Here is an 8,913-nt window from a genome sequence, read left to right on the forward strand (position 1 = left end):
AATGTTCTACCACTCCAATTAATGAAGGGAGGATTAATATGTTGCTTGAGAGAAAGGGCTGCTCGGATTAGGGGATTCTAAAGAGTGACGGTGCCAATAATGACTCTGTAGTATGAAAACTCTCATATTTAAACTATTTACTCTTTAACTGATTCTTTTTTTCATTGGCTTTGTTTTGGTTTTAAGATCAAATGCATTGAAATTTTTAATCTGAACATGCATTTTGAAAAAGTCACAGAACTTGCCACTTTTAAAGCTGTTAGTATTTTTCACTTTTACTGCACGTCAATGTATCTTTTTTTTTTCAATGGGTAAATGCTCTTGCGCTTGTTTATTTTGTTTTGTTTGTTTACTTTTTATATATATATATATATATATATATATATATATATATATAAATAAAAGGACAAACTTGCTGCTAGTTGTCAGTCCTTAATTTCTTTTAAGGTTGTATTGTCTTTATAGATATTGGCTTTGACAAATACTGAGACCCAGAGAGCCCACATCCCTTTTATTATTCAACATTTTTAAGATCAGATTTGCAATTATTAAAATAAACAAAACTTTTGTGAACCATACAAGAGCCGTTTTTCATTTTGTGTATGTAAGTCTTAAGGGGAAAATACATTGATTCATATTAAATGTATAAGAACAGTGGCTAAATATAACCAAGTACATTTACTCAAGTATTGTACATAAGTACAACTTTATGGTATTTGTACTTTAAAAGATTTCCATTTCTTCCACATTATACTTCTACTGTACTTCATTTTGGAGGAAAATCTGCTTTTTTTTTTTACTCTACTACACTTAGCTTTAGTTACTAGTTACTAGTTACATTGCAGAAACAGATTAATACAAAATATAAATCAACTACTACATTATAATTTATAATTATAGATTAAGCTACACAGCAGTGTATGAAGTAATTACAATTATAACCAATTACTATAAAATATGGTCTTCTGAAACAGGACATACTGCACAATGAGTACTTTTGGTACTTTAAGTATAGTTTAATGCTACTTTTGTACCTGTACTTCAGAAAGATTTTGCATGCGGGGCTTAAACTTGTAACAAAGTATTTGCATGGTAAAATGACTACTTAAGTAAAAGATCTGAACACTTAAAAAAGCTTGAAACAACTAAATACTCTCCGGTCCTCCAAAAAGCTTGTTTTCTAAGTCATAAAAAAAATGGTGGGGTTTTAAAGACCAAAATCTTGAAACGACAAATACTGTTTTGTCCTTCGACGGCAATATGCAAATGTATTGCCTAAACGGTAATTCCTGCAGTCTGTGTATTTGGGTTCTGTTCCAACAAGTTTAGCCAGTTTGGCCTGTCTGCCTGAGGAAATGAGGTAAGCTGAAGCGCAGCTCTCAGCGTGGGAGAGTTGCACTGTTTTCAGGGAAGACACCAGTGTTGTCCGGATGGCTAACGAGCACACATCAGGAGATGGCAGGAATAACTGATGGTTCTTTACTGGTTATTAAAGTTTATACAGCTATTGGTTTGAAAGAAGAGGAGACAGAAGACAAAAACATATGGCCAAGGTGAGAGACTGTACAGGATTTAGACCAGACTAAAAATTATTCAAGATTTAACTGGAACTTTGTGTAAAGAGGTAGCCCTCATATCGTCTCGGTAACATTACACGATTCAAGCTTTCCAGAAAAGTGTAGAATGTAAGGTATGTACATGTTTGCTGACGGAAACAGATAAACAGATCTGAACCTGTTATTTACTGGCATTTAGGAGAACTCCAAAGAAAGTTTTTGCTTCTCTAGAACAGGATTTATTTTTTAGCCATGCTAGTGGCGTTGCTCTCTGGATGCCAATGTCAAGAGAAATTTGGAAAGATAAACCAACAACTATTGGATGGATTGCCATGACAATTTATGCGTATGTTCATGGTCCCCAAAGGATAATCCTACTGACTTTGAAGATCCCCTGATTTATCCTTGGGCAACACCAGCATGTTGACATGTTAGGTTTTTAATGAAATGTCTCGACACTGACATTTAGTACAGATACTCGGTGTCCCCAGAGGATGAATTCTAAAGCCTTATCCTTTAACTTTCCATCTAGCGCCAACCTGACCCGACAGATAGTTTGTAAGACAGAACCATCCGAGTTTGCAAAAGAGCAGGCAAGTCTTCAGTGCTGTTATTTGCTCTTTTTTAGAAGAAGAAATACTATCCAGTTCTTATTTAACTGTTGCTATTGCAGCATCTTGGCTAACCTCTTCGGGAGCCACTAGTGTCGTTAAGAACAGTCGCCAGTAGCTCCTCACAGGACGCCCATTGGTACGGTCAATGGCCGGACAAAAAAAGGTAAATCAATCAAGCGCCATCATCAGGTCAAAATGTAACTTTTTCCCCATACTTAAGTTTATGACCAAATACCTGCACAACTTATGACATTCCCAAGAGCCTTTGTGTAATGTGCCAATTAGCAAACGTTAGCATGCCAACATGATAAACATGGTGAACATATCTTATAAACATTAACATTGTTCATTAACCTTTGACATTACCTCTCTACAGGTGTGTTTGCCCGGTTCTTTAGTTACAGTTGCTGTGGTTACTGCTTTTACCAAACGCACAGTTATTAAGTGGAACCTGTTTCCCTTCATGCTAACAGACCTCTGGCTCAAAAATGGACCCTGATGCTGTTTATAGGCACGTGCCTCCTGTACTGCGCCAGGATGGCCATGCCAATCTGTGCAGTGTCGATGGCTACCTCCTTCCACTGGAGCAAGATCGACTCTGGGCTGGTTCTGGGTGGATTCTTCTGGGGATACTGTTTCACACAGATCCTGGGCGGATACGTTAGTGACAAGTAAGCAGACCAGGTAGTAAAACAGTGTAGCATGACTTTAAACAATGAGCTAATAACCTTTGTTGTAACTCTATAATGTGTGTTGATGTGTTAGGGTGGGAGGAGAGCGTGTCCTGGTTATCTCTGCAGCCTCGTGGGCTCTGATCACAGCTGGTACTCCTCTTCTGGCCCACTTAGGTTCCCACACACTTGTTCTCATGACTATGGCCAGATTTCTCTTGGGACTACTGCAAGGTGAGAGTTACAATATTGGAATAAGCACATAAAGAAGTAATCAACATTTGGGAGAGAAACATGTTCAGTTTCTTCCCCAGAATCAGATGAAAAGATCGATACCACACACAACATATGTCTGTACGCTAAATATGAAGCTAAAGCCAGCAAACGGTTAGCTTAGCATAAGGACTGGAAACAGGGGGAAACTGCTAGTTTCTTTCTTTTTTTTTTAAGCTTTCTACAAAGTCAGACTAGCTGTTTCCCCTTGTCTCCGGTCTTCATCACTAAACTGAGTTTACCGGCTGCTGGCCCTATGTTTTTTAATACAAGATAAAATTGAATAAAAAATAAATAAAAAATGAATATATAGATGGGGAAACTTAGTGTGTCTTATAATGTCTTCTAGGTGTTTTTTTCCCGTCTTTGGCCAGCCTTTGCTCACAGCGCGTGGTGGAAGGAGAGAGGGTTTTTTTAATGAGCACCATGAACAGCGGTAGCAATCTTGGGTATGTTGTTTACACACACACACACACACACACACACACACACACACACACACACACACACACACACACACACACACACACACACACACACACACACACACACACACACACACACACACACACACACACACCATCTACTGTATCTATGATGACACCTTTTTGTTGTTCTTTCAGAACATTGCTAGCGGGTGGGATGGGGTCCCTGATGCTGGACCAGTACGGCTGGGAGAGCATGTTCTACAGTATTGGTTTCCTCGCCGGACTCTGGGCACTCATTGTTTGGCGTTGTTTATTAAAAGGTACAGTAACTTCATGTATCCCTGAATAAACAGGTGACCATCAGTTGTCACTTTGCTGTCCCAAATGACCTGGCAGAGTCTGGAGAGGGCTGACTGAGGCAGGGTTGGTAATCTTGTGAAACTACAGTATGCTACATCTAAAAAAAACAATCCAACCAAAAAACCCAGTCCAGTGTTGTCAACTCTTTTCAAATGAAAGTAGCTGCACTGGCTCCAAAATTTGCTAAATCTAGCAAGAAAGTTGCCTAGAAGTCAACACGGACAACCTGTCCCTTCAGGCCTCTGAATTCACTTCCCCAAAATGTTCACAATGACCGTAAATGACGAACAAAGCTATTGTTAGTAAACACAACTGTCAAGCAAGCAGCTTGTGGAAAACTTGATACAAGCAATGACGTCACAGGCAGAAAACACGCAGGCAGGTAACCCTCCAATCATAATATTCATAACATTCCTGAGATTTTTGTCAAAGCATCTTGTTCCTCAGTTCCCGTCAGGATGTAAACACAATTTCAACAAGAATTTCAAAAATGTTTTTGAAGAAGATTACCAACCCTGCCGTAAACTCTGTCTCTGTTTGAACTGAAATATCTTGACAACTACTGAATGGATCGCCAAGATATTTTGTACAGTTTTTCGGCCCCTGAGGATGAATCCTAATGACCTGAGTGATCCAGCGACTGTCCATCTAGTGCTACCACGAGGTTGACATTTGTGGTTTTAACTAAGATGTCACAACAGCTATTGAACGTATTGTTGTGGAATTTGGTACACTTAGTCCTGTTTCCTTCAGGAGGAATTGTAATCATTTTGGTGACTTAACTTTACGTCTAGCTTCAAATTTCAACATTTTAATTTGTCCAATACTTTGGTTTATGACTTAATAACATGTTAAAATATCCATTGTGCGCATTTCTGTGGAAAAGTCAGAGATGCTAGTGTCACTGTAGGCTCTTACTATTATTTGTACTATATTCCTAAATGAAAAACAGCTTCATTTAGGTCTCATGGCATACAACAGTAACATATAGTGTTGTGCAATGTTTTGTTCAGGTTCAGAAGTTCCCCCCAAGCGAATGGAAACAAGTTATGACACACAGTTGAGTTTGTCAAAAAAACACTGGCTGAGTCTTTTTAAGAAGCGGCCTGTCTGGTAAAGTCTTGGTCCTTTATCCTTCACTCTTTACCAATGTATGATTGTTTGAGCTTTCAGCCTAACCACATTCCTACATCTGTCTTTTTTTATAAGGGCCATGGTGTTTGCTCACATGTGCATGTCCAGCACTTTCTATACGTTATTGTCGTGGTTGCCAACGTATTTCAAAGAATCATTTCCACACGCCATGGTATTTGTTTTTTATCCACCCCATGTTCCAAGCTTACGACAGCCTCTAATTAACTACACATTATTTAATTGCTAACCTGTCCATTCTTGCAGGGATCTGTGTATAATGTAATTCCGTGGCTTGTTGCAATTCCATCAGCACTTGCCGGAGGATACCTGTCAGGTTTTCTCATCGACCAAGGTATTAAACTAAGAGTGATTATATTTGAATTGCTGTGTGTGTTTTTAGGTCAGTTACTGTTCCTTTCATAGAAAAAGATGTTTACACCTTGTGTTTTGTTCTGTAGGATTTAGTGTTGCATCGGTGAGGAAGATAATGCAGGTAAGTGTGGAAATACTTGTACAATAATTGAGTGAACCATAGTTGTTTTTCAATTGATAAAAAAACTGTGTCTGTGTGCAGTGAAAGGTTTTACCTGACTGACTGCTGAGGAAGGAATTTCCCTGTGTGCTTCAAACATGTAATTACAAGCTTATCCAGGGCAAAACAAGTACAAGTACTGTGAATCACTGTTGTATTCTGGGCTACATGTATCATGTAAGCTACACATATATTCTGTATAACTGAGAAGCTTGACTTACATGTTAATGGTTAACACAAAGTGCATCAGACACTCAGACTTTTTTTAATCTCGTATTAGTCTGAACGATAATTAATCCAAATCAAATTCAGAGTGATAGCAAGTGGCAGTCCTGCACTTTAACATTTACCTCTAGATTATGAATTGTGCCTTTAAATGTCTCACCTGCACCTCTCCCCCTCCTCAGTTCTTCTCCATGGGCGTATCGAGTGTGTTTATAATGCTTCTGTCTGGAGTCGTCCCATTTAACAATGCCGTGTTTTTCGTTTCCGCTTCAATTGGCCTATCCACCTTCGGCAGCAGGTGAGTTAGTTATTAAAAATAATGTATTTGTGTTTTTAAACAGTTACAACTTTATTCATTTATTTTTGAAAGATTTGTTGGTGAAATTAAGCTAAGTAAATGTTTAAGGGATGATGCTGGTGTTGTTTTATATTTCTGATGTCAACAAATTCCCATGAAAAGTACAAAACTAATAATGTGTTTGTCTGTTTCTCAATTAGATTTTTATTTCTTTGATTTCCCTACCCTTACCTCTACTTTATTTAACATGGAACTTTTACAAACACAGTTGATACAAAGTGCTTTACAGCACAGGAAGTAAAACAGAATTAAAATAAAGCAGGAAAAAGTAAGAAAAAGACTAAATGTAGTCGAGTCAATTCTATTTATATAGCTCAAAGTCACAAATTTGCCTACTGAGGCTTAACAATCTGTGCTGCACATTAAACCCGCTGTCCTTTTTATGGTTGTCGCCATAACAGTAAAAAGAGGGGTTGTGTTTTTGTGTAGACCCAAATATGGAGAGAAGCGTGCCAGCTAGTTCAGGCATCCCAACCAAAGTCTGCTGCTACGCCTACGGGGCACCTCCCTCTCTCTGCAACAAAACAGATCCTTTTAACCATTGTGTTGTTCTTAAGCAACCAGTGCTCAACATTTAAAAAGTCCCACCTCCACCCAGGCATCCACCTGTGAACTCTGAGCGCCAAACATTTAACATATTATACATTCACATACAATGAGTTTCACTTGTATTCATTCATTTTAACAATATTCAAACAGACAGGAGTAAATAGCACATCTGTTTGGGACTATTTCCAGCAGCGGATTAATAGACATTTGGTGCTTTAGTAAATACGCTAGCAGGACGCTGTAGGTTTGTATTCACAAGAAACTACAAGGCCCGTACTGTGATGAAGGAACATGTTGTCACAGAGTGCAACAATGTGACTTATTGATGTGTTTTTTAATAGTTTTTGTTAATTACAACAGTGGAGCTCAGTGAGGAAAATATATGTATCAGGCTTTGGATTTATAGACAATACTTGTTAGTAGGATCAATTTATTGTTGGTTTTGGTCTTTTCTTGGGATTTTCTGATAATGCTACAAATATAGAATATCACCGGACTTCAAATGTTTCATTTATTCAATAGTGTAAACTGCTAAAATAGAGTACAGTTGTAAATGTAATGAGTTTTAATGTGTTTCAGTGGTGTGTCTGTGAATGTACAAGATCTCTGCCCATCATGTGCTGGTGCCATCTATGGTGAGTTTCCAGCAGTCTCCATTCCAGTTTTATAAAACTGTCAGAAATCATTGTTTTTGTTGATCAATTTTCTTTTTCTGCAACAGGTTTTATGAATATGTTGGGCGCTTTCATGGGTATGTATCACTGATTCTTCTACATTATATAGGAAATTACTGTTCTTACTTATTATTATATCTGGAATTTGAAAAACGTAACATGTCCATTGTTACTAACGGCACTGATCTCAAATACCTCTTGTCATTTTCCCCCTCGGTGTGGTTGAACAGGACTGGTGATGGTCTCTGTGTCTGGTTACCTGATTGAGGTCACGTTGTCGTGGGCCACAGTGTTCTCCCTCATCACTGTAGTGAATGTCACAGGCCTCGGGGTTTTCCTCATCTTTGGAGAAGCTCATCGTGTCGACCTGTAAGATTACAAACAAGTTATTTCAGGATTTTTTGTTGAAAATACCGGTATGCATTCTGCAGACATCTGCAACAGTAAAATGTTGTTAAACATTTGTTTTGGATGGTCTAAAGCTGTGTTGTGTTTGTCATTGTTTTGACAACGGAATCACATTTTTACTGATCATAAAAGTATGTGAAAACACTACAAACCACTCCTCTTAAAAATGAAGGAACTTGAGTATTGTCTAAGTCACTCTGGGAAAAACTAAATGTGACTGCATTGTACAAATGTTTGACTGTAGAAATTTTCACTCAGGTATGTTTACATTTATGATGACTACATGCAAAAATGAAAGCTGCTGGTGACGGTTACATCTATGAACATGTTGAGTTGAATTATAGCCAGACATAACGTTAGATTACCAACATACAGGTTGATTTTGCTGAAAGGGTAAGGCAACAAATATGATGAAACGAAATGGCCACAATTATATACTTTGTATAATTTATCTAATTATTTCCTGGGTGCTGTAAAAAAATGTTTTATTTAAGTTGGAAGTTATGCACTGGTCAAAGTTCAAATCTACTAGAAATAGTGCCATTAAAGAGTGAGGTGACAACAAAAATAGCTCTTTTATAATTATGTTATTATAGATATTTATATGACTTGACTAATTTTAGAAAGTTTGTGATAGATACAATTGTGAATTCCTTTGTTTAAGGGCTGTTAGTTGTAAATGTCCATCTGTCTTGCGTCTGTTCTGCACCGCAACAGACCGAGAAAACATGAGATTTTGTTTAATGTCTTATTCATTGTTTAAGAATCTGTGTGTCTGGGAACTTAAATTAAGTGCATGAAAAATTGTTATGAGTTAACATACAGCGCATACAGAAAACTTCTCGAAAAGATAGACTTATTATGTCTTAAGAAGAGAATGTGATTTGTACATTTTTGTACATATGTTTGTCACATGTCTGTTTTTTTTATGTCTTATCTTAAGTGTTAAAATTTTATTTTATCTTTTTGTGTTTTCATAAAAAGGTCAAGGTGACAATTACTAGGTCATGTGTTTAAAAAAATCCTTTGAGGATAAGTTCTTTCTGTTATTTATCTGGGACAAAACGCCCCCTTGTGGTTTGAGGCGAAACGCCCCGAGGTTGTCTGCCCTCACCCCTGTTTCGTTCAAGT

The 8,913-nt window shown here is 37.6% G+C and overlaps 2 protein-coding genes across 3 annotated transcripts in view; both read left to right on the forward strand.

Annotated features, from left to right (window-relative positions):
* Nucleotides 1-548, forward strand: part of LOC129100148 (glucose-induced degradation protein 8-B homolog) — a 3,673-nt gene extending 3,125 nt beyond the window's left edge. For both annotated transcript variants that reach the window (XM_054609697.1, XM_054609698.1), the window contains exon 5: nt 1-548. This exon is cut by the window's left edge and continues 993 nt beyond it. The gene's annotated coding sequence lies outside the window, so the exon portion shown is untranslated.
* Nucleotides 549-1,455: 907 nt separating this feature from the next.
* LOC129099477 (solute carrier family 17 member 9-like) lies at nt 1,456-7,747 on the forward strand. Its single transcript, XM_054608731.1, has 13 exons — nt 1,456-1,553; nt 2,644-2,841; nt 2,936-3,075; nt 3,464-3,563; nt 3,738-3,862; nt 4,916-5,015; nt 5,112-5,208; nt 5,301-5,388; nt 5,495-5,529; nt 5,976-6,091; nt 7,280-7,335; nt 7,422-7,451; nt 7,605-7,747. The coding sequence occupies exons 1-13, from the start codon at nt 1,456-1,458 to the stop codon at nt 7,745-7,747; spliced, it is 1,326 nt and encodes a 441-aa protein (XP_054464706.1).
* The last annotated feature ends 1,166 nt before the right edge of the window (nt 7,748-8,913 follow it).

This window comes from Anoplopoma fimbria, chromosome 12 (genome assembly GCF_027596085.1).
Source record: "Anoplopoma fimbria isolate UVic2021 breed Golden Eagle Sablefish chromosome 12, Afim_UVic_2022, whole genome shotgun sequence".
Taxonomy (NCBI): Eukaryota; Metazoa; Chordata; class Actinopteri; order Perciformes; family Anoplopomatidae; genus Anoplopoma; species Anoplopoma fimbria.

What these genes read in the sequence shown, in the direction of transcription:
- LOC129099477 (XM_054608731.1), top strand. Translation starts at nt 1,456, where the DNA reads ATGGCAGGAATAACTGATGGTTCTTTACTGGTTATTAAAGTTTATACA. An exon ending in GACAAAAACATATGGCCAAG is followed by an intron (nt 1,554 to 2,643) that starts GTGAGAGACTGT and finishes TCATGCTAACAG; the next exon opens with ACCTCTGGCTCAAAAATGGA. An exon ending in CGGTGAGGAAGATAATGCAG is followed by an intron (nt 5,530 to 5,975) that starts GTAAGTGTGGAA and finishes CCCCCTCCTCAG; the next exon opens with TTCTTCTCCATGGGCGTATC.